At 36.8% G+C, this 24,936-nt stretch overlaps 4 protein-coding genes across 6 annotated transcripts; 2 read left to right on the plus strand and 2 right to left on the minus strand.

The window, feature by feature from the left end:
• The first annotated feature begins 1,449 nt into the window (after positions 1 to 1,449).
• On the plus strand, positions 1,450 to 5,409 carry LOC111798651 (dolichyl-diphosphooligosaccharide--protein glycosyltransferase subunit 1A-like). Its single transcript, XM_023681930.1, has 10 exons — positions 1,450 to 1,722; positions 2,007 to 2,051; positions 2,237 to 2,871; positions 2,963 to 3,110; positions 3,189 to 3,365; positions 3,815 to 3,883; positions 4,004 to 4,093; positions 4,269 to 4,427; positions 4,561 to 4,785; positions 4,988 to 5,409. The coding sequence occupies exons 1-10, from the start codon at positions 1,630 to 1,632 to the stop codon at positions 5,177 to 5,179; spliced, it is 1,833 nt and encodes a 610-aa protein (XP_023537698.1). The 5' UTR covers positions 1,450 to 1,629; the 3' UTR covers positions 5,180 to 5,409.
• A 2,253-nt stretch (positions 5,410 to 7,662) lies between these two features.
• On the plus strand, positions 7,663 to 12,078 carry LOC111798123 (outer envelope pore protein 21, chloroplastic-like). Of its 2 annotated transcripts, XM_023681100.1 has the most exons (5): positions 7,663 to 7,945; positions 8,146 to 8,220; positions 8,311 to 8,463; positions 8,580 to 8,678; positions 11,808 to 12,078. In XM_023681100.1, the coding sequence occupies exons 1-5, from the start codon at positions 7,853 to 7,855 to the stop codon at positions 11,889 to 11,891; spliced, it is 504 nt and encodes a 167-aa protein (XP_023536868.1). In that variant the 5' UTR covers positions 7,663 to 7,852; the 3' UTR covers positions 11,892 to 12,078. The 2 variants fall into 2 exon arrangements, with proteins under 2 accessions (XP_023536868.1, XP_023536869.1); XM_023681101.1 differs by lacking the exon at positions 11,808 to 12,078 and having other exon boundaries at positions 8,555 to 8,678.
• A 771-nt stretch (positions 12,079 to 12,849) lies between these two features.
• Positions 12,850 to 16,956, minus strand: LOC111798639 (monosaccharide-sensing protein 2-like). 2 transcript variants are annotated; one of them, XM_023681912.1, is made up of 6 exons: positions 16,843 to 16,956; positions 16,178 to 16,295; positions 15,523 to 16,083; positions 13,893 to 14,815; positions 13,617 to 13,804; positions 12,850 to 13,545 (listed from the first exon to the last, which is right to left on the minus strand). In XM_023681912.1, the coding sequence occupies exons 2-6, from the start codon at positions 16,254 to 16,256 to the stop codon at positions 13,101 to 13,103; spliced, it is 2,196 nt and encodes a 731-aa protein (XP_023537680.1). In that variant the 5' UTR covers positions 16,257 to 16,295; positions 16,843 to 16,956; the 3' UTR covers positions 12,850 to 13,100. The 2 variants fall into 2 exon arrangements, with proteins under 2 accessions (XP_023537680.1, XP_023537679.1); XM_023681911.1 differs by lacking the exon at positions 16,843 to 16,956 and having other exon boundaries at positions 16,178 to 16,515.
• Positions 16,957 to 20,288: 3,332 nt separating this feature from the next.
• Positions 20,289 to 22,525, minus strand: LOC111799080 (protein CUP-SHAPED COTYLEDON 3-like). The gene is made up of 3 exons (XM_023682478.1): positions 22,188 to 22,525; positions 21,837 to 22,111; positions 20,289 to 20,848 (listed from the first exon to the last, which is right to left on the minus strand). The coding sequence occupies exons 1-3, from the start codon at positions 22,375 to 22,377 to the stop codon at positions 20,453 to 20,455; spliced, it is 861 nt and encodes a 286-aa protein (XP_023538246.1). The 5' UTR covers positions 22,378 to 22,525; the 3' UTR covers positions 20,289 to 20,452.
• Positions 22,526 to 24,936: the final 2,411 nt, after the last annotated feature.

A 24,936-nucleotide genomic window follows, 5' to 3' on the forward strand; every position in this document is an offset into this window, starting at 1 on the left:
AGGGAAAGCGCAAAAGAAAAAGCCCAAAGAAAACAATATCGGTTAGTGGTGGATCTGGGCCATTACAATATATTTACGACCAAAATCAAATAATTGAGAAATGTTATCCGAATTTTATATAAATAAAATATTTTCAACAATTTTATTATGTGAATGGTCAAACTATTTTATTTTTATTAAGTTAAATTATTTAAATAATTTTAATTTAATTTTCATGTGTTAAATTTAATTTTAATTGATAATTATTTTCGTATAAATAATTTTCATAAAATTATATAAATTTTTAATGGTAAATATTTAATACAACTAATGTTTTAAATTTAAATAATTTAAATGTGGTATATAGTAGTATATATTATATTAAATGATGTATTCTATTAATTTATAATAAAACAATGAAAATAATTCAAAAATGATTTATTTATAAAATAATTATTACTTATAATACTTAACTAAATTTTTTTATTAATTATATTTTAATTTAAATGAATTAATTAAACTTCAAAACTATGATATATTAATATGTGAGCTCATCAAAATTAATCCCAATAAATAATTAATTATAAATAATCAATAAATATTTAATCATAATTATTTACCACTAAATTTTTACAAACTAATTAACTAATTAATTATAGTTAAGATAGTGTTAACTAATTACTTTATAACTTTAGTAAATAAGAATTCATTTATTTAATACTTTTTGTCAAAATAAATTAAATATATATTAAACTAATTAATTATAATAATTTTGAAAATCAAGATCAACTAACTAATTAAGTTTATTAAAAAAAAAAATGGATAAAAATAACAATTCGATAATCTAACTCAACTCAACCCGAAAATCGAGTGTTGAGTTATAAATTCTATTCGAGTCAAAGTCACCCACTCAATAAACTAAAAATTTCTGATTAATCTGAAAGATTTTACCACTAATTTCATACCCTAAAAAATCTTATAAAAATAAAGCTAAATTAATAAAAATAGTGATAAACTTTATACTTAACTAAAAATATTTTTAAAAAATACTTTTTAATTTAATTTTTTTAATTAATAAACTTTTAATTTTTTTTTAAAGTAACATGTTTAAAAAATACTCATAAATTTTTTAAAATAATATTAACACTCCCTACCTTTATAAAAAAAAGTTTATTTTATAAATTATTTAATATTTTAATGTTATATGAAAAAATATTTTAATTTTTTTTAAATAAATTAAAAGATATATATATATATATATATTTTTGTTGAAGTTTTTAATTTTTTTTAAAGATATTAATGAAATATTTAAAAATTTAATAATATTTTTAAAATTATTTTGTAAAGTATTTTTGAAAAAATAAAATATTAATGTTTCTATCGAAAACGTAATTAAGAAGTATTTTCTAAAATTAAAAAAGTATTTTTATTAATTTAACCTAAACCCTTATATTGTGTTTTGTCTTTATCTCACCAAAATTACGACTTCTCAACCATTTCCTTTTCCTCTGAGTCGTCGTCGTCGTCGCGTTGTTCCTCACTCGTTAGAGACTTCGACTATACTCCTCCGCATTGCCACTGCCGTATGCTTCCATCTCTTCCTGATCCACTTTGAGTTCATCCTTCCTACAACTGAGGACGAATCCTAACATGGCATTCAAGTTGGATCTGTTCCTTTTCACGGTTGCTCTCATCCTTTCGCCTGTATTTTCCGATCTGATCTTCTCCAAGGTTGATCGCCGGGTAAGTTTCTCAGGAAGACTTCGCTATTATCTTTTATACATATTTCAATTGCTCAATTGGATTAGGTTCCTTCTTTTGTTTCATTCATTTGAGTAATGCTTAGAGATTTGGGTTTTATGATAGGGTTTAGTTCTCAATTGTTAATTATCAACACTAATTCTCACCTTTTCTTCTCTTGAACTCTGTATGGTTGCTGCACTTGCGGATTTTGAAATTCCATTTTTTGATGTAATTTATTCACCTCGGCATGGTGTCGTTGACTGTATTTCTCTTCCCGCTTGCAGATTGACTTGACTTCTCAGATTGTTCGCGTATCTTCAACTATAAGGGTACGTATCTCTTGCTGCTATTTTCTTTTTATTGTTCTTGAACTTGACATGAACTTGGAAAGGCGCAGTTATTGCCACATTCTTTGTGATGGGGCACATTGTAGAATAGTGCGTAGGAGTTGCAGTATAATGAGTCAGCGTAAGGAGAATATCTATGCTTTTGTAACTTCTTCATGCTGTTCCAGGTAGAAAATGAGGGGACTGATGTGGTGTCTGAAGTATTGTTAACCTTTCCCGAAGAACAAGCAAAACACTTGGCTCATATTCAAGTAACATTGAATGAAAGAAAAGGGAAAGCCAAAGGATCTGCTATAAATTTCCCTGTCGATGTTGTTTATCCCAAGGAAACGCCTCCAGCATTGAAATTTTACTCGGTATCTCTACCAAAAGGATTAAACCAGGGTGAAAGCTTGACTTTTGATGTCTTGGCTGTTTTCACCCATGTGTTGCATCCATTCCCAGAGAAAATCACCCAGGCTGATGTTCAGTTTGTAGTGTTTCTTGACACTGCATACTTTTTGTCTCCTTATTCTGTCAAGGTCCAGTCACTGAGTGTTAAATTGCCTGAAGCAAGAATTGAATCTTATACAAAATTGGAAAACACGAAGACTCATGGTTCTGAGATCAAATATGGTCCTTATGAGAATCTTCCCCCATATTCAGTGAAACCCATACGCTTTCATTTTGAAAACAATAGTCCATTTCCTGTTGCTCAAGAGCTTGTCCGTGAGGTAGAGATTTCTCACTGGGGCAGCATTCAAATAACAGAGCATTATAATCTTGTCCATGGTGGTGCTCAAAGTAGAGGGGAATTTTCCAGGTATTTCCTCGTTTTCTTTCTTCTTTCCACTAGTTATTGAAAGTTCTTGTTCTATCAGGACATGTAACTTTTTTGCTTGTTTCTGCCGCAGGCTTGATTATCAGGCCAGACCTTATGCAAGAGGGGCTTCTGCATTTAGAAATCTTGTTGCAAAACTACCACCAAGAACTCATTCGGTATACTATAGGGACGAAATTGGAAACATCTCTACATCTCATCTATGGGGCGATTCTAAGAAGGTGAAAATTTTGTTTTAGCAATATGACGACCTCAATTTTATACCTGATTATTTTCTTAATTATTTTCTAAATTTTCAGACTGAGCTGGAGATTGAACCTAGATATCCAATGTTTGGTGGTTGGAGAACTTCTTTTACTATTGGATATGGTTTGCCACTTCAGGATTTTCTATTTCAGGATCAGGGAAAACGCTTTCTTAACATCACTTTTGGTTCTCCTATAAATGAAGTTGTGATTGATAGGCTCATTGTCAGGGTAATTTCTTTTCTTCTTCTATGGTTATATGCTGAAATGTGATTGATAGGCTCTTGCCACCAGAAACATAGCCTCCTAAAGTTTTGGGATTTATTAGATCAAAAAATAAAATTTGGCATCCTTTATATTGGCAACACTTTCCTGAAATTTTATTTGACGTTCTAAAACTTAGGTAACATTCAGCAAAGGCTATGTGCAAATTTATGGGTTAATTGCTTCGCATCTTTTATGTGCTATATGAAATTTTGTACCATTTGACATTGTTGCAACTTTTATATTTACTTATACGTCATTATTTCTTTTCAAATGGTTACTATGATTTCTGTTTTTTTGTTGTCTGTTGTGTTCAAGAGATGCATCAGTGGATTGAATTCGGTTTGTGTTGAACTAGAATGAAATCTTTCTTTTCTTCTTCGTATAAATGACTGTTTTTCTTTTGTAAACTTCAGGTTGTTTTACCCGAGGGCTCCAGAGATATGTCTGTGTCTGTTCCATTTTCTCATAAACAGTGGCTCGAGGTAGTATAGACTAGTGACAGAACTCTTTTATTAGTCTCTTTTCTGTTTATTTGTTGATTTTTTTTTTCCAAAAAGACACGTTAATTTTGTTTCCCTGAAGTTTCTATTTTATTATTACAGACAAAATTTTCACACTTGGACATTGAGGGTAGACCAGTGGTTGTACTGGAAAAGGACAATGTTGTGCCGGAGCATAATCAGCACTTCCAGGTATCATCTGTCTTTAAATCAAAATTGATCTGCATGTGGATGTTCTTTATCACTATTGATTTGGCAACTTCATGGACGTAGTAGTCATTCTATGAGTTGTACCAGTACGGTTGAAGTAAAGGTTTCTCACATCTGAATTGTGAAGTATGCTAACTCTCTCTTACGTTATTTGCAGGTCTACTACAAGTTCAACTGCATTTCAATGCTCAGGGAGCCTGTGATGTTGATTTTTGGATTCTTTATCCTTTTTGTCTCAGGCATCATTTATATGCATTCTGACATGTCAATTTCAAAGTCTTCTGCTTCTTATTTAGCGAAGTTACAATGGGATGAGGTAAGGAAGATGGTATTCTCTATGGTATTCTTCCAAGTATTTAGATGCTTTCGGCAGGGCTACAGTAGAAGATGCCTTGCATTTCTGTCGCTGGACTCTCACTGCCTTGTTGCATTTGGCCATCTCATTTCAGGTGCAAACTGTGATTCAACAAGTTCAGAATATTATCAACAGATGCTTAACCATACACGATAAACTGGAAGCATCATTGCGTGATCTTTCTCGGACTGGTGACATCCAAGCTTGTAAAGCAGCTCGTAAAGCAGCTGATGCTTCATTGAAAGAGCTTTCAAAAGAGTTGAAGCCTTTGATTTCATTCTTGCAGTCATCCCAGCAGGCTACCCATATATTGCCCAAGGTTCAATTGCTTCTGATTTTCCCACATAGATTAAACCATGATTAGTATGCATTGACAAACAAATTATAGTGTGATATGTAAAAAGAGATGTCTCTTGTTGGCTTGAACTAAATTTTGATGTTCACTAACTGATTTTGAAAAGTGGGGATGCTGGCTGCCACGAACGATCTATATTAAGTATGAAGTCTTGCTGCTCGTGCAGGTGGAAGAGTTGGTGGTCAAGGAGAGAGATCTGCAGGAGAGGCTGATTGTGAAACACACGACGGTGGTGGACTGCTATGAGAAGAAGTATGGGGGACGTGAAATTGAGAACAGGGTTGCTTCACAGCAGCAAAGAATTACAGCCTTGAGGCAGGAAGTTGACGATCTACTCGAGTTTATCGATGAAATATAATGAATTGGCAAATACTGGCAGCGTTAGCGTATTCATCTTCACAGCCACGTAATGCCTAAGATAGACTGGCGAATGTTTGTTTCAGGTTCAGAATTTTGTTGTGCTTTATTTAGAGAATTTGGTTAACCTTCTAAATTATGAACCTGTAAACTGATGACTTGCAATGTTTTGAATTTTGATCCAATTAGAAAGAATAGACCTGGAATAGAGAGGATGCTTTGTTTACAGAATTCCTTTTTGTTTCATTTAAATTATCCTCTGGTAGGAAGGTTTTGAAGGAGTGATTCTAATATCCTTAGGTGATGTGAGAATTAAGAAACTAGAAGGCTTTGGAGAGGATCTTAGGAGCTTATTCGGAAGGACATTAGTTGGAGATAGAAACACCGACCTTTGAAATGATAATTAGTGACTTATCATCTCAGCTATAATATAGCTCGACAATACTAAGGTGAAGGTTTGAGCGTCAGTTAGCCATGTGGTGACCTCTCTGCTCCCTTACTTAGGCTCTGTCTAATTACATTTTGATTGCAAGGAAATTATTAGAAACTAAAGACCAAACCGAACCCTCAGTTCTTGAAATAGTTAAGTCGAGCAAATCGAAGTACATCTTCGTTCCCGAAATAGTTAAGTCGAGCAAATCGAAGTACATCTTCTAGCAGTTCAAAATGAAACTAGTTCGATTTGGAGTATGGTATAAATCAAGCGGTGCTTGAGAGGAATAGAGATGGTGGGAAGGTTGTAAGTTCGGTCGCAGCTGGGTAGAGAATGAAGAAGATAGTGTAAAATAGAGAGGAAGGAGATACTTTCATGGTTGTGCCACCATTGTTACTGCCATCGATATGTTGCCGATGACCCGCCATGTATTGTGAGAGGAGAGGGAGAGTGTGTTCATATTTTGGAAAGAAATGAACTATTTGTGTATGAACTTTTCTATTTGTATTGGTTTTGTGGGTGTGGTATAATCTCAATGTGTTCTCGTATACACCTATTGATTTTTTTTTTTGGTCGACCTTCCAGCTTGTTGGATCGACTCGTGGCTTGTTGATCTTCTTGAAGAGTTTATCGAAACCTTAAAGTCTTATGCGCTTCATATACCTTTAGTAGTTCAAGGATTAGTAGGGCCTAAAATATAAAAGACAGATAAAAAAGAAAAATCATAATTCTCTCTAAGAAATTCTCTCAAATTTTCTTTCAAGTGGTTCTACTAGCGTTGATTTTGTATTCTAATCATAGCAGAGAAGATCTTTTGAAAATTTAACATTCAATGGAACAAATTGTAATGCCTGATATGTGTTATATCTCATTCGATCACACTATTCTATGTTAAGTACTTAACTTGTCAATAGCAAATTTTATCAATTTTCTTTTCAATATATTTTAAGTTTTATTCACAACGAGTTATTTCTTAGGTTTTTGGTTTGCACCGGGCCCTCGGTCAGACTATTATCTTGACTCCTATTCTTATCTACTAGGACCTCTCTATCAACATTAAGATGTTTAGCTAACTTAAAACTTTATTCGTAGGCTCTGTTATGCGTACTACAAATTTTGGATTCGTATGTAAGACTTGCTTTTGGTCAAATAGGAGTCATCTACTAAACTCTTTGGAGGCCCGAAGTACCGCATAGTCCGATGGTTACGAATACTCATTGTCCCTAACTTAGCACACAAAACAACGATCAGGAGTTTCGTGAGGATTAGTAGACTAAGAATACTCATACACATTTCATAGCATAACTAGCTCATAAGCATAAGCTAGAGTCATACGTCTACATATTAATCATGAATTTCTAACATACTCACATCTTATGTATGCAGCATTTACGACTAAACTATTTACATTCATTTAATATTTTTATCTCCCAGTTTAAACTCATTTTGGAGTTTCGATAAGCTACTTGGATCGTTAATCACTTCTCTTCTATAATTTGCTCTTAATATGACAATTTCGTCCTAATGTTTCCTAATTGGACCTATATCTAATAATTTTAAGTCAGTATAGGCCGATATTGATAGAACAACTTATTCTCTTCGATTCAACCCAACATATGTAATGCCCTCGTCCTTCCGAGTCTAAAACATCCCATACTCACACGAAACTCATTCCACGCTCCTTGGATTTATAATTTTTTTTCTCAAATTCGTCGCGAGTTTTGGTCCTATGTTTGTTCTTTGTTCTCTTACTCAACCTTACATAAATGCACATTAAAAACGTCCCCTTAATCCCTCTTCAACTTGTACCCTTCACTATCGCTTCAATCGTTCTCTCTAACACGAGTTTCTCCTCTTTTTTTCCCGTTATTTATTTATTTATGATCATTATTTATTTAGAATATTAAAAATATATATTTTTATAATAATTATTCCAACACAAGTTTNAAAAAAAAAAAAAAAAAAAAAAAAAAAAAAAAATATATATATATATATATATATATATATATATATAAAATACAATTTGGATGAAATTAAAAGTTTCCGATAAAATTTGAATTAGGTAAGGATAAACTTTTGTGCTGAGTGAGGTTTTGAAGGAAATTCGTTAACAGGCAGAGCAGAGCAGAGCCATGGCAGCTTGGGGTTTGTGAATTTTAGAGATACGGTTTCACTTTCACGTTCAGTGCAGCTTCTTCTTCTTCTCTTTCATTTCCAGTTCTTCTACTTTCTGCATCATCGATGGAGACTTCTCTCAGATGTGGCGGAGACTCCAGAGCCTTAAGAATCCACGCCAAGGAGAAGATTCCTCTCGACTCCAACATTTTCTTGCAGGTATTCCTATAGTCGGCGCTGATTTTTGTAGAATTTAGCAATGTTATCTTGCGTTTTGATCTTTTCTATCTTTTCTGTTGGTTTTAGTGTTCCTCTGTCGAATTGATTGCAAAACGTGTCTTGGAGGATTGTGTTGTGTTGATTTAGAAGAATAGTGGATTTTGTAGACCTTAGTTCTTACTGACATTCATTTTCCTAAGGTTCATGGAGAGCTAGATACAAGAATGGGAGAACCGAGTCTACTTGCTGCTTCCGTGAGACAATTTTTCCCCGACGTAAGGTTTTCTTCTGTGGAATCAATTTACTTTGTGCAGGCCCGGATTTTTTTTTTTATTTTATATCATTGTTTTGTAAATCAAATGTAGTTGTTTGCAAGCGCGGGTATAGGGGTGCAATATGACAAATATAGGAAACTTCAGCATTTTGCTCGAGGGAAAATGTCTTTTCCTGTGACAACCGATGGTATGTTGCAATTTACTATTAAAGGGCAGTCTCATCATGACAAGGATTTTAAGCAGGTTAGTGTCGATTAACTATATCTCGAGATACGGAAACGAAAAAAGCAAAGGTGTAAAAGTGATGGTTTCTTTGGTTTTCTTCTGCAACCAGTTTTGTTCCATTGTTTTTTTGGCAGACTAATTTCAAAGGGGCTGCTGAATTTTCCTTGGGTGTATATAATGTCCAAGGGGAGCAAGATGTAAGGGTCAAACTAGGATTTGAAGTGTTCGAAAAGGTAGAGTTCTCTGTTTTTGTAGTGGTCATTCAAATCATATATTTACTTTCTATACTAGATGCTATTTGATTGTCTCTATGTTATCTTATTATTTATTATCTTGTAGCCCTTCTTTAGAAAGAAAAAGAAAAAATATATAACAATTGCAAAAGATGATTGGAAGTTTTCTTTAGTCGTGAACCTAGGATTGAAGAGTTGGCTATGGGGCCTTGAGGCAACAGACTCTGTCCTTTTCTTTTCTTCCAATTTTGCAGCTGATTTGTCTACGGGTGTTGGGACAAAGACAGGGCTTCTTTTGATGAAATACAGTATTTAGGGAGGCATTTTGTTTGTATAAAAACCTATAAAATGGCCTCGTTTAGCATGAGCAAATAGCAGTAAAGAGAAACTTGAGGACTGTTTAAAACTTAATCCTTATCAAGCATGTTATCATGAAGCTCCTTAATACTACAGGAAGTTGACCACTTAGACATCCCCTGAGACATTGTAAACCAAGCTGAAATTTGGAGCTAGAGAAGAATTTTAACAAACCCAGCCTCTAAATATCAAAGATTGTAGATTGTCTTGATCCTTGCTCAAGCAGGGCTTTCCAATGAGTCCTTATACAAAATCCATTATTCAAACTTTATCGCTGACTGCTATAATCGAGCATCACATCAGAGACTTTCTTGGAGAGTGTTGGATAAAGAAAATGGTTTCATCTGGTCATTAACAAGACAATCTTACTTATTAATGCATACCTCTGCATTGGATACATTATAAAAAGAAATATGATCTTATAATTTAGATTTCTGGTCAAATTTGTCCCTATAATTTGGAGAAAGTTAGAATTTCGTTCATATGGCAGTATTTTAAAAAGCATTCAAGATGTAAGGGTTGAGACGAAGCAACAACCTTCAACATATACAGAGAGGTTTATGCCTTTGTTGAGAGAAGTGTAAGCCTCTATGTGTGTTCCTCATGAGGCTATAAGGCGTAAGCCTTATGTTTATTTGTAATGGTTGTGGGCCATGGGTCCATGTGGTGTATTTAATTTATGCAGTGCATGTTTTTTACTTAATTCGGGGTCATGGTTCATGCGCATATCAAAGAAATTGAAAAATGCACTGAAAAGTGAAAAAGGCATGCCTAAAAAGTTCAATCGGTTTACTAAAGGAAAACAAAAAAAAGTGCAAGCTGTGGTTATTTTAAACTAGAACAACTACTGTGAGTTTTTGCATTAGCTAAAGAAAGTTTGCAAGGTGACTAGATCTTTGACGGCAACTCACCAAAGTGAATTTTGTTCTCTCCTCCTTTAATTTTGTTTTGATTTTTTTTTCATTTATGCACGAAAAAGCTGAGTTTCATTCTTTTGAATTTGCAATGGTTGTGGGCTAGCCTGATTTGTATTTCAGATATTGGTTTGATTTTGTTGGATTGGAGTATGTTTTTNTTTTTTTTTTTTTTTTTTTTTTTTTTAATTTAATGTACTTGAGGGAGTCCTTAATCTTTAAAATTAATCTTAAAAATATGCTTAAATGAAAATTATTGGTAATTTGTTTAAAAAATACTATTAAAAATTCTAACCATGTTTCGAAAACATTATTACCCTTCAATTTTTTAAATTTAGGTTCGGGAACAGTCAGTGAGGTACCCTATCGGGCTCCTCCCCCAAAAAAAAAAAATAAAAAAAAAGTTAAGAATTCGTAAGGTTTTATGATTTAAATTTAATTTTTTAGTTTAAAATGAGGCTTAAGCCTCATACCGCCTCAAAGCTTATGCCTCGCTTCTCCATAAGAAAACATCTTGAGGCCATCTTAAGCCTTTTGAAACACTGCCTACAGTTTTAAAAGTTAGATTTTGTCCTTTTCGTGTGATAAAACCCTACCGTAAGAATTATTTATGTGAGTTTATCCAACCACGGTAGACTATTTATGAAGTTTTATCAAACTATAAGGACAAAGTTCTAACTTTGAAATTATAACTTTTTCCTCATGATTGACTAAATTTGTAATTTAACCTAAATTTCTTTGAAAGTTCCTTCAGAAACTATGCTTATAACTGAAGATGTTAGGCAGCAAAAATGGCATAGTTTCTATTGGTTGGAAAGAAAAATGCTCTCATAGCTCAATAGACATAATCAGTCTCTCTGAGTGAGACCTGAAGATCTTTTCACCCTGAAGTATCATTTCATGTGAAACCAGCTAATTGTTTCGGGGGGGATCCTTGGGCGGGGAAGAAGTTGAAGTATTCCATTCCAAGACTTTGATGTGACTGTATATAGGAGACTGCCAGAACTGATTGTTCAGTTTGTTCTTGCACTTCTGAAAAGCTGTAAATGATCCTTGATGAACAGGCTGCTTTTCCAACCAGTTGCTGGATGTTAGATTGTGGAGGTAGGAAACCTTGGGGAACTTCGCTAAGAGTCTTTGGACTTGTTCGGGAACTAGTTTCAGAACAAGTTTCTATTTTGTTTTTAAATTTGTGGGAACATAGTGAAAGAAATCCCAAGTCCTTTGTCACTCAAATTGGAAAGAAATATCCCAGCCTTCTTGATCTCACTAAAGCGACGTGGAAATATACCTCCTACAGGTTAAATTCTTCCAGCCTACTTTATTAACATTGGGTGAGACTAATACTTGATGGAGAGAAAAACCTGTTGTTGTTGATGTCTGCTTTTGAAAGAGTTTGGATTTGAATAATAGTGCCTCCCTATGCATCGAGTCCCCATGGATTCATGGAGCGTATGTCTTTTTAAACAAATCATGGAGCATGTTTGTCCTGGTCACTTTTTTAGTATAAAAGCCACAACTCTTTGGTTAAGGAAGGCCCTCATAATTTTTTAGGGCATTGTGAGTAGTAGTACATGTGATTCTACTATTAGTTTGTTTTTTTTAGCTTCCTTTGGAGTGTCCCTCCAAAAGAATTTTTAATCAATGCCAAATTGTCGTAGTTCTTTAATCTCAATTGACTTTGCAACTGACATGATAAGATTTTTTTTCCTTCACCTTTCTAGTTCAAGTGGCCTGAACCATATATTATCATCCTTGACATGACAGCTTAACACATTACATTATAATGCAATTATTGGTCTAAAATTGCACTGTTCTATATGGGTTTTTTTCACTTTCTTTCACCTCTTTTATACAGATACCATATCTTCAGATCAGGGAAAACAATTGGACATTGAATGCAGACATCAATGGTAGATGGAGTGTGAGATTCATCCTGTGAGAATTAGAAGTAGAAGTTGAACTTTCTCCTTCAGAAATTGTAGGTTCAGCTGCAGAATTCCTTTCTAAATTTGTATGTTCCTTTAGATCCATTGATTTATTCCTATTAGAGCATTGTTTCAACAATTTTCTGATGAAACTGATACATGTTGCAGCTTCTTTATAATAAATGTTCTTTTATCACTTCATTTTATCAAGGTTCATGCAGCAGGGTGTCACGCTCATGCTTGTCCATGGCGTGTAGCCTATGACCGCATGACGAATGTCCCGGTCTTGCTTGTCCAAGACATGTTGTCCATAGTTGCATGCCCGTTCCAAAACCCCTTTTACGTGCTTTCATCCTAGATAGGCTTTTACCATTTCACATTGGGTCAACACAGGGGTGTATGACTATTCACCAAAACCATGTTTACACCCGATAGGGCTAAAATGCCCCTAAATATACTATAGCGGGATATGACTAGTTGTCACTTCTTCTTACCCTGAGTTATATGCTATTTAAGCCTTGGTATTTCTCAATTTGCTTATAGTAATATAACATTGTTTCTTTCAATTCTTCACACAATTTTCAAATGTATTTCCTCGTGCACGTTTTCTAAACCTTTTCTCGCAACGTGACTCGAGGCCTGAACATACGTCAACATTGTCCACGATGTCCGAGTTTCTCATGGTTGATTTGTTCGCTTGGTTAGAACAAATGCCACACAATCGCTAACTCACTATTGCAAGAGTGCAATTGTGACACATGACATGTGAACTGGAACCATTTAACGACCACAACAATTAGTTATGTGGTAACATCAGGTTAAAATTTCTTTTGACATCGACATTTCTAAATTAATTTATGAAGTTTTATCATATGACATAGATAAATTTTTAACAGTAAGTCATAGAGACTAAATTCTAACTTTTTTTTCCGACTAAATTGTACCTAAAATTGAAATATATTACAGACCGAGTAAATAAGAGCGAACGAGATTTTATTAGTCACAACTATGATTCACTCTTCATCCAAAATTTCTGCCCCCAACTTATGTTACATTAAAATAAAACCAAAAATCTAAACGTCGGTGCATACAAAGTACATAAACTTAAGGCAGAATTCAAGCAAGGAAAAGAATCTGGGCTTGCTGCTGCTATGTGCTCCTCCTCCTGTTCATCCCTTAATGCAGCAGATGAAGTTTTTGTAGCCATATGCATCTTCCTCAACTCAATTCTTAGCAACTTTAGCAGCCTGTCTCGCGCCAACAGAGAAGAACTCGGCGATGACCTCGAGCGGCATGCCTTTGGTTTCTGGGACTTTCAAGTAGACGAAAATCCATGAAACTATACACACGACTGCATAGACGCCAAAGACACCAGCAAGACCAATAGCACTAAGCATTAGGGGTAGAGTGTAGGTTACAATTATATCTCCGATCCAGAATACCATTGCGCAAACCGCAATGCAGAGGCCACGGACCCTCGTCGGGAAAATTTCCGAGCAAAGGATGTTTGGAATTGGTCCATATGCCATCACAAAGATGCAAAAGTAAACAACGACACATATGGTTGAGATTGCTGCATTCACCATGGTGCTCACCGTAACAAGCTCAAACACGACGAGAACGACGAGCGATACTATTAGCACCGGGATGGTAGCCAGTAAGAGGCGCCTACATAAGAGCTATGTTAGCTTGAATTTGATATCAAAAATGTTGCTAGCATGTATGGTAATGGTAGTTACCTTCTGCCTGAAATATCCATGAGCCTCATGGCCACACCTATACAAGGAAGCATCAGAAAGGTTGTGACTGCACTGATCAGGAACGATGCAGATTCAGAACCAATGCCCATGTTTGATAGCAGAACTTCAACACCAGCCTCTTCAAGAATTTGAGGTGTGTAGTAAAGAACTCCGTTGATCCCGGAAAACTGAAAATTTGTTCGAAAAACAGACGCATAAGGTTTGCTCACTTCGAAAAATTGGACCATAAGAGTAAGCAGGGGAAGATGTTAGTACCTGCTGAAGAATCTGGATTCCAATTCCTACAATTAGAGCATGCTTAACGCCTGGTTCGAGGAGAGCGGACCATATGGGAGTTTTCGATACAGTTTCGGATGGATGAACCATTGCAGGGCCGACCGGGCGCTGATCTTTAAGCTCCTTAGAGAAAAGAGCAGGCTGGCTAACCAAGGCTGCAGCCTGGATGAACTCACCTTCTGCATAGACATCTTCACCAGGAAGAGAAAGAATCGAACCACGTCGAGGCGCAGGAATGTCCTCCTGGTGCAAATAAATACGTTTAAATCCACCCTCCTTTCCGTCCTCGCCTTTCTCGGACCATTTCCATGCTAACTGCCAGCCTCCACTGATGCCAGTATTACCAACTGCGTCGGAACTTCCTTGCAAGAAACTACTATGGTGCCTCACGCTGAAAATACTGCCATGAGAAGGAGGAGGAACAATGTCTTTATCCATACTGGTTGCCTGACGTGAAATCAGTGGACTATGCACATTGTCATCTGAGTCCATTCCAGCAGCCTCTGATGTATAGTCATCTCCTCTCTGGCTCTCCTCGTCCCATTGCTCGTTTTTCACGTGAGGTTCGACCGTGCTGAACATGCTGCCAAAATTCGGAAAAAGCATGCTCCCGGACTCCGGGAGCTTCTCATGAACACTACCAAAGAGGGTGACAAGAGGGTCCATAAGAGCCATACTTTTATTGACCATACTTCCTTGCCGGGATGCAAGGGCAAGAGAACTCTGTCCTGTGACAGGCTTAGCAACCCAAGATAGGCCTTCTCCTGGTCCATATAACCTGATTTTATCTTTATGATCAGCAGCACTCTCCCCATCTAACCCTTCAGCAGGTCCTATTATATACTCTTCTATGGATGTCTCCCCCCCAATCCCAAGACCTTCCACCAGCAAAGCCAACTCACCTGTTGAAGAAGCCTTATAAGAAAACAATGGCTTTGGCAGCGGACTTTTCGATTGTGCAGCACTCACTTTCTAGCACTAAGTGAGTCAAGCCAATTTGTATATGTGTCTAGACACCATATGCTCAAGCCTCTGACTCCGATTGAGAAGAAGGTTTTAGAAAACGGAGACAGAGAGATTTTTGAAAGAAAATTTGTGTTAGGAATCAGAGCCATGCCCTTAACTTACCCATGTCAATAGAATCCTCAAATATCGAACAAAGAAGTTGTGATTCTCGAAAGTTTAGTCAAAAGTGACTCAAGTGTCGAACAAAGGGTGTACTTTGTTCGAGGATTCCAGAGAAGGAGTCGGACCTCGATTAAGGGGAGGCTCTATAGTATACTTTGTTCGAGGGGAGAATTGTTTGGAGGGAGTTCCGCTAATTTAGGGAATGATCATGGGTTTATAAGTAAGGAATACAACCATTGGTACGAGGCCTTTTGAGGAGACCCAAAGCAAAGCCACGAGAGCTTATGCTCAAAGTAGACAATATCATACTATTGTAGAGATCCGTGATTCCTAACGGTTAGAAAGCAAGATTGAGAGAGATTGAAAGTAATGTTATATGACATACAAGAAAAAGGCAACACAACGACTTAAGTAGCATATAACTAGCAAAATTTTCGACAGAGTTGAAGTAAAAATGGCAATAAGGAATAGAAATACGAACCTGAAACGTCCTCTATGCCACGGAGTCTTTGGAGAACCTTTTTCGCCTCGAGCATCTTACCTTTACTAACAAGCCACCGAGGAGATTCAGGCAAGAAAAACACCGTTAGTATAAAATATAGGACGGACGGGATCGAAAGAACTCCAAGCATTACCCTCCAGCTCGGCGAGACCGACAACGACATAGAAAATACCATACAGTAAGATATGAACATGCCACCAGATCCAGTAAACTGTGGGAGAGTATTCAACAATCCTCTTATATCTGATGGGGCAGTCTCAGAAATATAAACTGGTACAAGAGTAACAGCAAGACCAATCCCAAATCCATCCAACAGCCTAGCTATGCACAATATAAACACATTAGGCGACCACAACATGATCAAACCACTTATAAAATAAAGCAGTGATGATAGTATCAGCATTGGACGTCGACCGACCCAATCTGATATCGGTCCTGAGCACGTCGTAATAATCGTTGCTCCTATCAGTGATATCGCCACTACAAGTCCTTCCACTGAAGAATTCAGAGCCATGTCCTTCTTTATGTACACCATAGCCCCTAATATACACAAAGTTCATGAATCTAAGAACTGTGAAACCTTTTGTGTTTGGATACATAATCTAACAAGCATATCATGAACAAAGTATAGTACCAGCAATGGTGGCATTATCCCATCCTTGAAGAAAGTTTCCAATCGAAGCTGCAAGAGCCACTAACACAGCTCCCTTCATTTATTCAATCCACGCTCCAATGGGGTCAGGCACTGCAAACTACAGAGCAACAGATCGGAAATTCAGATGGTTTACTCAAAAGGGTTAGCTTAGAACGGAGAAAAAAGGAGCACCCAGAAGAGAGAATGGGGCGGAGACAAGAAAGATAACATGTTACATAAAGACAAAGGGGTTGAAGATGGGACAGTGAAAAGGGTTAGTAATTTCTTTTGTGGCTGTGAATTTTATCATTATAAGGCTAATAATTGAGAGTTGAAAGACATTGAGGGATGTGGGATCGATCGGATCGACCAACTTTGAGGAAATTATGTTTAAAAAGCAAAAGGGGAAAGAAAGAATCAATCAAGAACACCACCATTCATTGTTCTTCATCATGGTCCACACACAAAATGAGTAGCGAATTGACTAAGTTCATACGGATTTAATCGAAGTTAGAAAGTGGGTTTGGTTCAAATGTGTTAAATCTCCCACCCCTTTTGAAAGATTTCGATTCCCAAACAAATGGGTTCAAATAAAGTGAAGAATTAACAAATGGGTTACGAAGAATCAAATGAAACAATAAGAAGAGAGTGAGATTAGAGTGAACCTTGAGGATTATGGGCTTGGATGAAGATGAAAACGCGAAGAACAGAACAAAAAGAAGAAGCTGAAAACAGAGTGGAAGTGATTAAAAGAGAAGAAACCAAAATTAATGGACAAAACGGATATATGAATTAGGTAATAGCGGGGAGTGCTCAATCATTCATTAAATGCATAATATGAATCATTTATGTGTCAAGAATCACATCTTCCATGGTGAATTCTTGCGTTTGGAGATTGACAATCATTTCCCAACCATTTTTTGTACTAAAAAAATTAATGAATGAGGTGCCCAATCCAATCAATGGATGGATATTGATTTAAAATGTGTTAGTCTCTTAGATTCAGAGCAAGTTTTGTGGCTGCCTGAGGTTATGAGCATAGATATCATGTTTGGCTAGATCATTAGTTGTCCATAGATATCTCTTTGGCTTCCGGTTTGCTTTGGCCTTTTTTCGATGGCTAATGCTTGGTAGACAATTAGACCCTGAACGCTTGACTAATACTATATGGAACTTCAAGACACCTAGTTGTTCAAATAGAAGTAGAGACTATGCCGGAACTTCCTAGAACTTAGAGTAAAACCAGTGAATACTTACTAAGTTAAGGATTTTTACACTCACCCCTTTTTCCTTTTCTTTTTCATCTTCGGGTCGGGTGGGGAGGAGCTCGAAAATTACGCTATCCTCTAGAGTGTCGACCCGAAGCGTCGGTGTAATCTGTATTTTTGTTGGTTGTAATTTATATTCATTTTGTATTTTGTTTGTAAATAATTTGAACAACACATTTTTTGTTTTATTTTTCTTTTTTAATTTTGGTTTTATACTATGGTGTTGTATGACTTTAAATTGCATGAAATTTTATTGTATTTTTATACATTTATTTTTATTTTATATTTTCTTTTATTTACTTTCGCTTTTTCTTTAGTCACGGTCTTAGATTCGAAGCCTTGAAAATTGAGTCTTGACAATGACCAAGGTAATATTTAGTATATGATTTCTGTGCATTTAGTAATCGATAGGAAGACCTCCTTAACAAAGCATGTATGTGTGAACCAAGCTAAGAGTAGGGCGCCAAGTTGGAGTGGTTTACACGTTGACCTCGGTCAGTATGTTTTTAATAAACTGAGCACTCCAGGATCGTTAGCGACAATTAAAGGTCTAGACCTGAGTGCATCCAAAGATTGGATTAGCCCCGAGGAGTTAGTGCCGAGTGTCCTAAAAATGTGAGACGAGATTTAAATCGACCAAACACCCTTACGAATGATTAAAGTAGCTCACCAAATAGTTAGCAATATGGTGATGTCAGTAGTCTCCGCCTTTTATCTCCTCTGATATGCCCTTAGCGTTAGTACTTTCCTACCAAGTGGTAGTAGTACATGTACCGGCGAGTTAAGCCTAGGCCAAATAGCGTAGCGTGTTGAGGCAACCAAGTGCCCTTACCTAGAGGAAAATGCCATTAGTTTACTGAACGGGCCACTGTGCAATAAAATTTATTCTAAGAGGGGCATGGTTTCATGTAGTATGATAAAGTAGCTGGCTGGCACACGGGTCGCTTCCCTAAACTAGGGTGGCTCTATGGTCTTGTGGGAGAGTTCACCATCTAATCTCCCATAGATGATTTTCAAGCTAGCAACACCACGTTGTACCTATCATATGATTATGAGGTAGCGTCTCAACTTAGGATATCATTTATTCACTACATAATCAAAGAAACTATCTAAATCAAAAAAACATAAAGGTTGGAAAACTTGTACAGACCCCTAGAGGTAAGATTTCAATTAGAGACTTGCTCGAAACTTTGAGGCCTCCCTAGATTCTCAGATAGCAGTAGAGACTAGGCCGAACTTCTTAGAGCCCAGAGAAAAGCCCATAGATATCTACTGAGTTAAGAATGTGATATAACATACAAGTAGGTTGCTTATTGACTATTTTTATACTCACCCTTTGTCCTTTCTTTTTGTTTAGGTGTTTGTAGGCTGCAAGTCGAGGTAGAGAAGTATTCAAGAGCTGCTTAGTCATAGAGGGGATCGTTTAGAAGAGGTGGCAAACATTCAAGAGCTGCTCAATCATAGAGGGGATCGTTCAGAAGCGTTAATCCGTCTATGTAATTTGAGTTGTTTATTGTCATCTTGTCTTTTTTTGTGGACTAGTCTTATACAAGCTTGTTATATATGATACACTCACTCACATATTCAAACATGAACGATTTGAATCAAATCATTGTAACAATTACAAAGTGGGTCATATGTTATGAGATAAGACACCCAACCTTATCTATATACTATAGACCTTTTAAATTATTATTTGAATATGACCCACTTTTGACAAGGGAAGTTTGAAAAATAGCTCGGCCTTGATCATGTTCACCTCTATTCATTTCTTCAAGATCCCGTGTCCTACCATTACGTCTTCTTGTTGCACAATGAAGTGACATTTTTCCATTGGTTCAAGATTTTTCAAAGAGAAATCATTGAGGAAAATTTTCACGAAAAGTTAACCATCGTACAACTTTGAAATGTTGCTAGGGTACTGTATAATCTAAAAGATTCCATGTGGACATGTGAATGTCGTCTTCTCGTACATTTATTATCTGGTTGTAACTTTGAATATCCATCCACGCAAGATGATCCAACATTTTGTCAACAAATAGTAACGACAAGTAATCCTTCTTTGTAGCACAGCCATAGTTCATGCAAATTCTCCGTCCTATGACCATCTTTGTTAGAATCAACTCGTTCTTCTCATTCGTCCGAGCTCGTTCCACCTTTCTTTAAATAAACAAAAAAGAACACCCCCTAAACCTTTAGATAAATCCGTGTTTTAGGTTATATTGTTATTTAAATATCCAAATTGAATAAAAAATAAAATAATCTCGTATTTAGTAGAATCAGAAATACGTCTGTTCAAAATGNATCCACACGGCCCAATCAATAGTTCAAGTCACACACTCCCATAATCCATTTTCTCTTCGAAGAATTCCCCTCAACTATTATTGAAAAATAACGAATAAAATTTCGTGGAGTTGAAGGGAAATATCCCAATACATGTCTTATTTTTCAATAAGACATATTTGCAGCAATGAAATACTCTTCTTCCTCCCCCGAGTAATCATAAATAACTAATTACAAATCTATGATTTCGATTCTCTATAAAGGACCAGAAATGCCTTGCTTACGTATCATTGGGAAGTGCATTAGCATAAATACGACTGTAAGAAGAGGTTATACAAAAGTGTGTAAACTATAAAAACGAGTCAAGGTAGATTGTCTCACACTAGCACTTCCGCGTAATAACTCTACCAAAGGCGACTCTATTACTGAAATAGCTTCCGTTACACCTGTTACAATTTTGACCGCCTAATAACGAATTTGGTCCCGAGGTAAGAAATAACCAGTTACACCAAAGGATGTGGTCAATACAGCCACAACCCCACTGTAACCCAAGTCAATTCACGAGGTTCAATACTTCGAAGAATGCAATAAATTAAGTTCCAAGTAGCATTATTGTTCTATTACATTGATCTTCGAGCATCATTCAAAAAACAAGAAAACAAAATGCTTCGAGATCCGTGTAGGGAGAATATAAATAACAAACATCTGATCCGACACCCAATCATCACCACCCTCCCGACCAATTTTCATCACACTCACCACGCCCACCTGCATACCCACCAACATCAACCAAGTGGGTGTCGGTGCTGCTGGTCGTCCCTTGAAGCGACGGCGGAGACAAGTGGGTGTCGACGTTTAAACCAAAGGGTAAGAGGGTTGATTGGAAAATGAAATGTGGGTTGTTCGTGATGAAGCTCTCGACGCCATTTTCGTGGCGCTGAAGGTTCTGCAGAGCCGCTTGGAGTCGAAGGTTGTCGTGGGCTATGGTTTGAGCTTCGTCCAAGAATAATGGAGGCAGAGATACGGGAGAGGGAACCGACAAAGGAGACGCTTGGAGACATCTTCTGGGTTTGATTTTCTCACCGGATTTGTGTATTATTCTGCATAGAACCCACTCGTCCTGCATGAAATCACAAAGATTTGGTTAATCGGGAGATCCTGAGTTTATAAGTAAGAAATACATCTTTATTAATATGAAGTTTTTTTGGAGAAACCAAAAGTAATGTCACGAGAGGTTATACTCAAAGTGGACACTATCGTACTATTGTAGAGAGTTGTAATTACTAACATGGTATCAGAGTTATGCCTTTAATTTAGTCCTGTCAATAGAATCCTAAGTATCAAACAAAGAAGCTGTGAGGCTCGAAAGTGTAGTCAAAAGTGATTCAAGTGTCGAACAAATAGTGTACTTTGTTAGAGCTCCAAAGAAGGAGTTGAGCCTCGATTAAGGGGAGGCTGTTCAAGAGGTCCATGGGCCTTAGGGGAGACTCTATGGTGTGCTTTGTTCGAGGGAAAGATTGTTGAGAATTGTTGGGAGAGGAGTCTCACATGTGCTAATTAAGGGTTGATCATAAGTTTATAAGTAAGGAATACATTTCCATTGGTACGAGACCTTTTGGGAAACCAAAAGCAAAGCCACGAGAGCTTATACTCAAAGTGGACAGTATCATATCACTATGTAGAGTCGTGATTTCTAATATGGTATCAGAGTCATGCCCTTATAGAATCCTCAAGTGTCGAACAAAGAAGTTGTGAGTATCGAAGGTGTAGTCAAAAGTGACTCAAGTGTCGAACAAAGGGTGTACTTTATTCGAGAGCTTCAGAGAAGGAGTCAAGCCTCGATTAAGGGAAGAATGTTCAAGAGTTCCATAGGCCTCAGGGGATACTCTATGGTGTACTTTGCTCGAAGAGAGGATTGTTGAGAGAGAAGTCTCACATCGACTAATTAACAGGTTGATCATGGATTTATAAGTAAGAAATACATCTCCATTAGCATGATCTCTTTTGGGGAAACCAAAAGTAAAGCCACGAGATCTTATACTCAAAGTGGAGAGTATCATACCATTATAGAGAGTCGTGATTTCTAACAAACATAAATTAATAGTAACCTTGCAAGCATTACGGGAAGCGAGATCAGAGTGGAGGCGATATTCATGCATAACCCACTTGGTTTTGAGTCCTCTAGGGGCACCACCTTTATAGAACACAAGTGTTTTCTTGGTTCCAAGCTTCACTCCATTGGAATCACTATGAATTTGCCTATCTTTTCCGGTGGCTTTCCAGTAACCAGCCACCGTAGCTCGGTTGGTTCTAAGCCCTGTTGGGTATTTCCTAACTCTTAAGCTAAAGAAATACCACTCTTTTTCACCCATCTTTGCCTCATCTGAAAACACAAACAATCATAATGAAACCAAAAAGAACAGATTTTGATATGAAAAAATGGCACAATTCATTAGTACCTGGAAGCTCCCAAGGCTCACATCTATTGAGGTCAACTTCAGCAATACTAACCCCATGAAAGTTGGAAGCTTGGAAGGTCTTTGAAGCAAGATAATAGACAATGAGCTCTTCATCGGTGGGGTGAAACCTAAACCCTGGTGGCAGCCCATGCTTGTCCTTACCATTATCAGCTTCTTCAATTCCAAACATTTGGTAGATATAAGAGAATTGTAAGAGATTTTAGAGAAACCCTTTTGAAATTGTGAGGAAATATATATGAACTCAAACTCAACATGATGATGAAGGGGTTGATGATGATGATGATGAACACTGTTGCAATTATTCACCTTTTCTGGATGACCAGTGGTCATGGAAAGGACAAAAGAAAGGAAAATGTTGGAAGAGTAGAAGAATTGATGGGTCAATGGAAAAGGCATTGAATGCTAAATCAAAGCTCTAAAGAAGATGCTTTTTTAAGTTCGATCGGAAATTTTGAATCTCTCGACTTTTTCTTCTTTTGTACTATGTTAAATTGTTTTACACGTACTTTGCATATTCATTTGTAATAGCTTAAGTCTACCGCTAGTAGATATTGTCTGTTTTGGCTTGTTACATATCGTTGTCGGTCTCACAATTTTAGAACTCGTCTACTAGAGAGAGATCTCTACACCTTTACAAGGAATAATGTTTTGTTCCTCTCTCCAATCGATATGTGGGCCAAAGCGGACAATATTTGCTAGCGGTGAACTTGGGCAGTTATAACTGGTATTAGAGCCAAACATCGGGTGTTGTGCTAGTGAGGACGTTGGGCCTCAAGGGGTAGATTGTGAGATCTCACATCGGTTGGAGAGGGGAACAAAACATTTCTTATAAGGGTGTGAAAACATCTCCCTAGAGACACGTTTTAAACTGTGAGACTGACAGCGATACGACCAAAATGTACAATATTTGCTAGTGGTGGGCTCGGGCTGTTACAAATGATATTAGAGCTAGACTTCAAACGGTATACCAGCAAGGACCTTGGACCCTCAAGGAGGTGGATTGTGAGATCCCACATCGGTTAAAAATGAGAACAAAATATTTTTTATAAGAGTGTGGAAACATCTCCTTAGCAGACACGTTTTAAAACTGTGAGGCTGATGATGATACATAACGGGCCAAGGTGGACAATATCGGCTACATCATTTTATTAACTTCATACTCGAAAATGCCAAAAATTTACATTATATTTCTACTTTTTTTTTTCTATAAATGTAACACAATCTATGAATTCTAGGCAAGTGAAGGAGAACACTTTCAAAACTTAAACCTTTTCAATACAATTTTCCATAATTAAGTCAAGTCAAAAGAACAATTACACCCTCTTTGGTTCTTAATTCAGTAGCTTTTTCATTTATTTCACTTGAACAACCAAAACCCACATCAAAGCACTTAAAACCCTCACAAAACCGCAACGGTGATCGACGAAGATGATGGGCGGGAGGGGGCGATGGCGATGGCAATGGCGACGACAACGAAAGGGTAAGTGATATAATAAAGAAGGCTACCAACTGAAGGGGGATGTGGGGCTTTTGGTGTGAGGTCAAAATAAATTGAAGACCATATATTCATTAAAAGCAAAGGCTATGACCGACCTCAAATGGGCTATGGAGAAAATAATAGAGGGAACGCCAGATTGACTACGATGAGTGGAAGAAGGCCTTGGATTCTTGGTCGGGAAGGGAAGATAAGCTATGATAGTAATAATAATGGTAGGTGTATGTAAGATTGGAGAAGAAGGGGATGGACTGCCTAAGAATCTACTCTTAGCCATGTTGGGTACCCTATGGATTCTAATGGGTACCCAATTATTGAGTTATGTTCACGTTCACATATGAACTTTTTCTTCAGTTATACGTGGTTATCATCGATTGTTTGCATTGTTCATTTCATTCACGTATACCCACATGGACCTTCAGGAGGCTCGTATACTTATCTCTAGACCTAACCTTCGATTAGCGTATACTCATCCTGCAAAAGTCGTAGAGGGAAATGAGCGCGCATAATATCGTAGTATGTGACAGACAAAATGCATGAGATCCTCATAGTTTTAAATCATGGCATATATGTATGATACTTATTATACATTATAGCTTTCATAAATAACATATGGCTTAACATTATTTCATAAACTTGAAGTGAACTAACATATCACATGGACGTATCATGTATCATACAAGTGGGATCAGATACATAACAAACACTCCCTTTATACATGTTGCCAAAAGTTTTAAAAAAAGCTTTCAAAGAATTAAAAGGGTAGAAAAGGGTTGGCTCATATCAGACTGAAGCCAGATCAGCTGAGAAGCCGAGCTGGAGCTATAAGAAAATGATCTCTCCGACTGACCCCGAACTACCTAAGTGGGAGAATCGGAGCAATTGTGACTCAATAAGCCAAGGGACCTCCCCTTGTATATCGAAATCCAACTCCCCACTTCCTCAATCTATGGGACAACCTTTTTTATTATTATTATTATTATTTATTTTATTTTTTCTAATTTTTTTTTTTTGTTGTTATATCATACATATCTAAAAGAAGCTTGGTTCGAAAGTACCTTAAGTTTGAAATAACTTGAGTCTTCATCTATCTGGAAAGGTTCGTAATCTATAATCTGCGTCAGGTCGGTCAAGTATTTGTGAAGCATGAATACGTGGAATACGTTATGCACTACAAAGAGGGACAATGATATGGTTGATCTGTATACTATTAGTTCAATTCGATTTAGAATG

The sequence above is a fragment of the Cucurbita pepo genome, chromosome LG07 (genome assembly GCF_002806865.2).
Source record: "Cucurbita pepo subsp. pepo cultivar mu-cu-16 chromosome LG07, ASM280686v2, whole genome shotgun sequence".
NCBI lineage: Eukaryota > Viridiplantae > Streptophyta > Magnoliopsida > Cucurbitales > Cucurbitaceae > Cucurbita > Cucurbita pepo.

Coding starts and splice junctions, on each gene's coding strand:
- LOC111798651 (XM_023681930.1), top strand. CDS start 1,630: ATGGCATTCAAGTTGGATCTGTTCCTTTTCACGGTTGCTCTCATCCTT. Junction 3,366..3,814: donor TTGATAGGCTCATTGTCAGG/GTAATTTCTTTT, acceptor TGTAAACTTCAG/GTTGTTTTACCCGAGGGCTC. Junction 4,094..4,268: donor AGCATAATCAGCACTTCCAG/GTATCATCTGTC, acceptor CGTTATTTGCAG/GTCTACTACAAGTTCAACTG.
- LOC111798123 (XM_023681100.1), top strand. CDS start 7,853: ATGGAGACTTCTCTCAGATGTGGCGGAGACTCCAGAGCCTTAAGAATC. Junction 7,946..8,145: donor ACTCCAACATTTTCTTGCAG/GTATTCCTATAG, acceptor CATTTTCCTAAG/GTTCATGGAGAGCTAGATAC. Junction 8,679..11,807: donor GATTTGAAGTGTTCGAAAAG/GTAGAGTTCTCT, acceptor TCTTTTATACAG/ATACCATATCTTCAGATCAG.
- LOC111798639 (XM_023681912.1), bottom strand. CDS start 16,256: ATGAAGGGAGCTGTGTTAGTGGCTCTTGCAGCTTCGATTGGAAACTTT. Junction 13,805..13,892: donor GAATCCAGATTCTTCAGCAG/GTACTAACATCT, acceptor ACAAATTTTCAG/TTTTCCGGGATCAACGGAGT. Junction 13,546..13,616: donor ATGGATATTTCAGGCAGAAG/GTAACTACCATT, acceptor GCTCTTATGTAG/GCGCCTCTTACTGGCTACCA.
- LOC111799080 (XM_023682478.1), bottom strand. CDS start 22,377: ATGTTTGGAATTGAAGAAGCTGATAATGGTAAGGACAAGCATGGGCTG. Junction 22,112..22,187: donor TGAGCCTTGGGAGCTTCCAG/GTACTAATGAAT, acceptor TTGTGTTTTCAG/ATGAGGCAAAGATGGGTGAA. Junction 20,849..21,836: donor CTTCCCGTAATGCTTGCAAG/GTTACTATTAAT, acceptor GATTTCATGCAG/GACGAGTGGGTTCTATGCAG.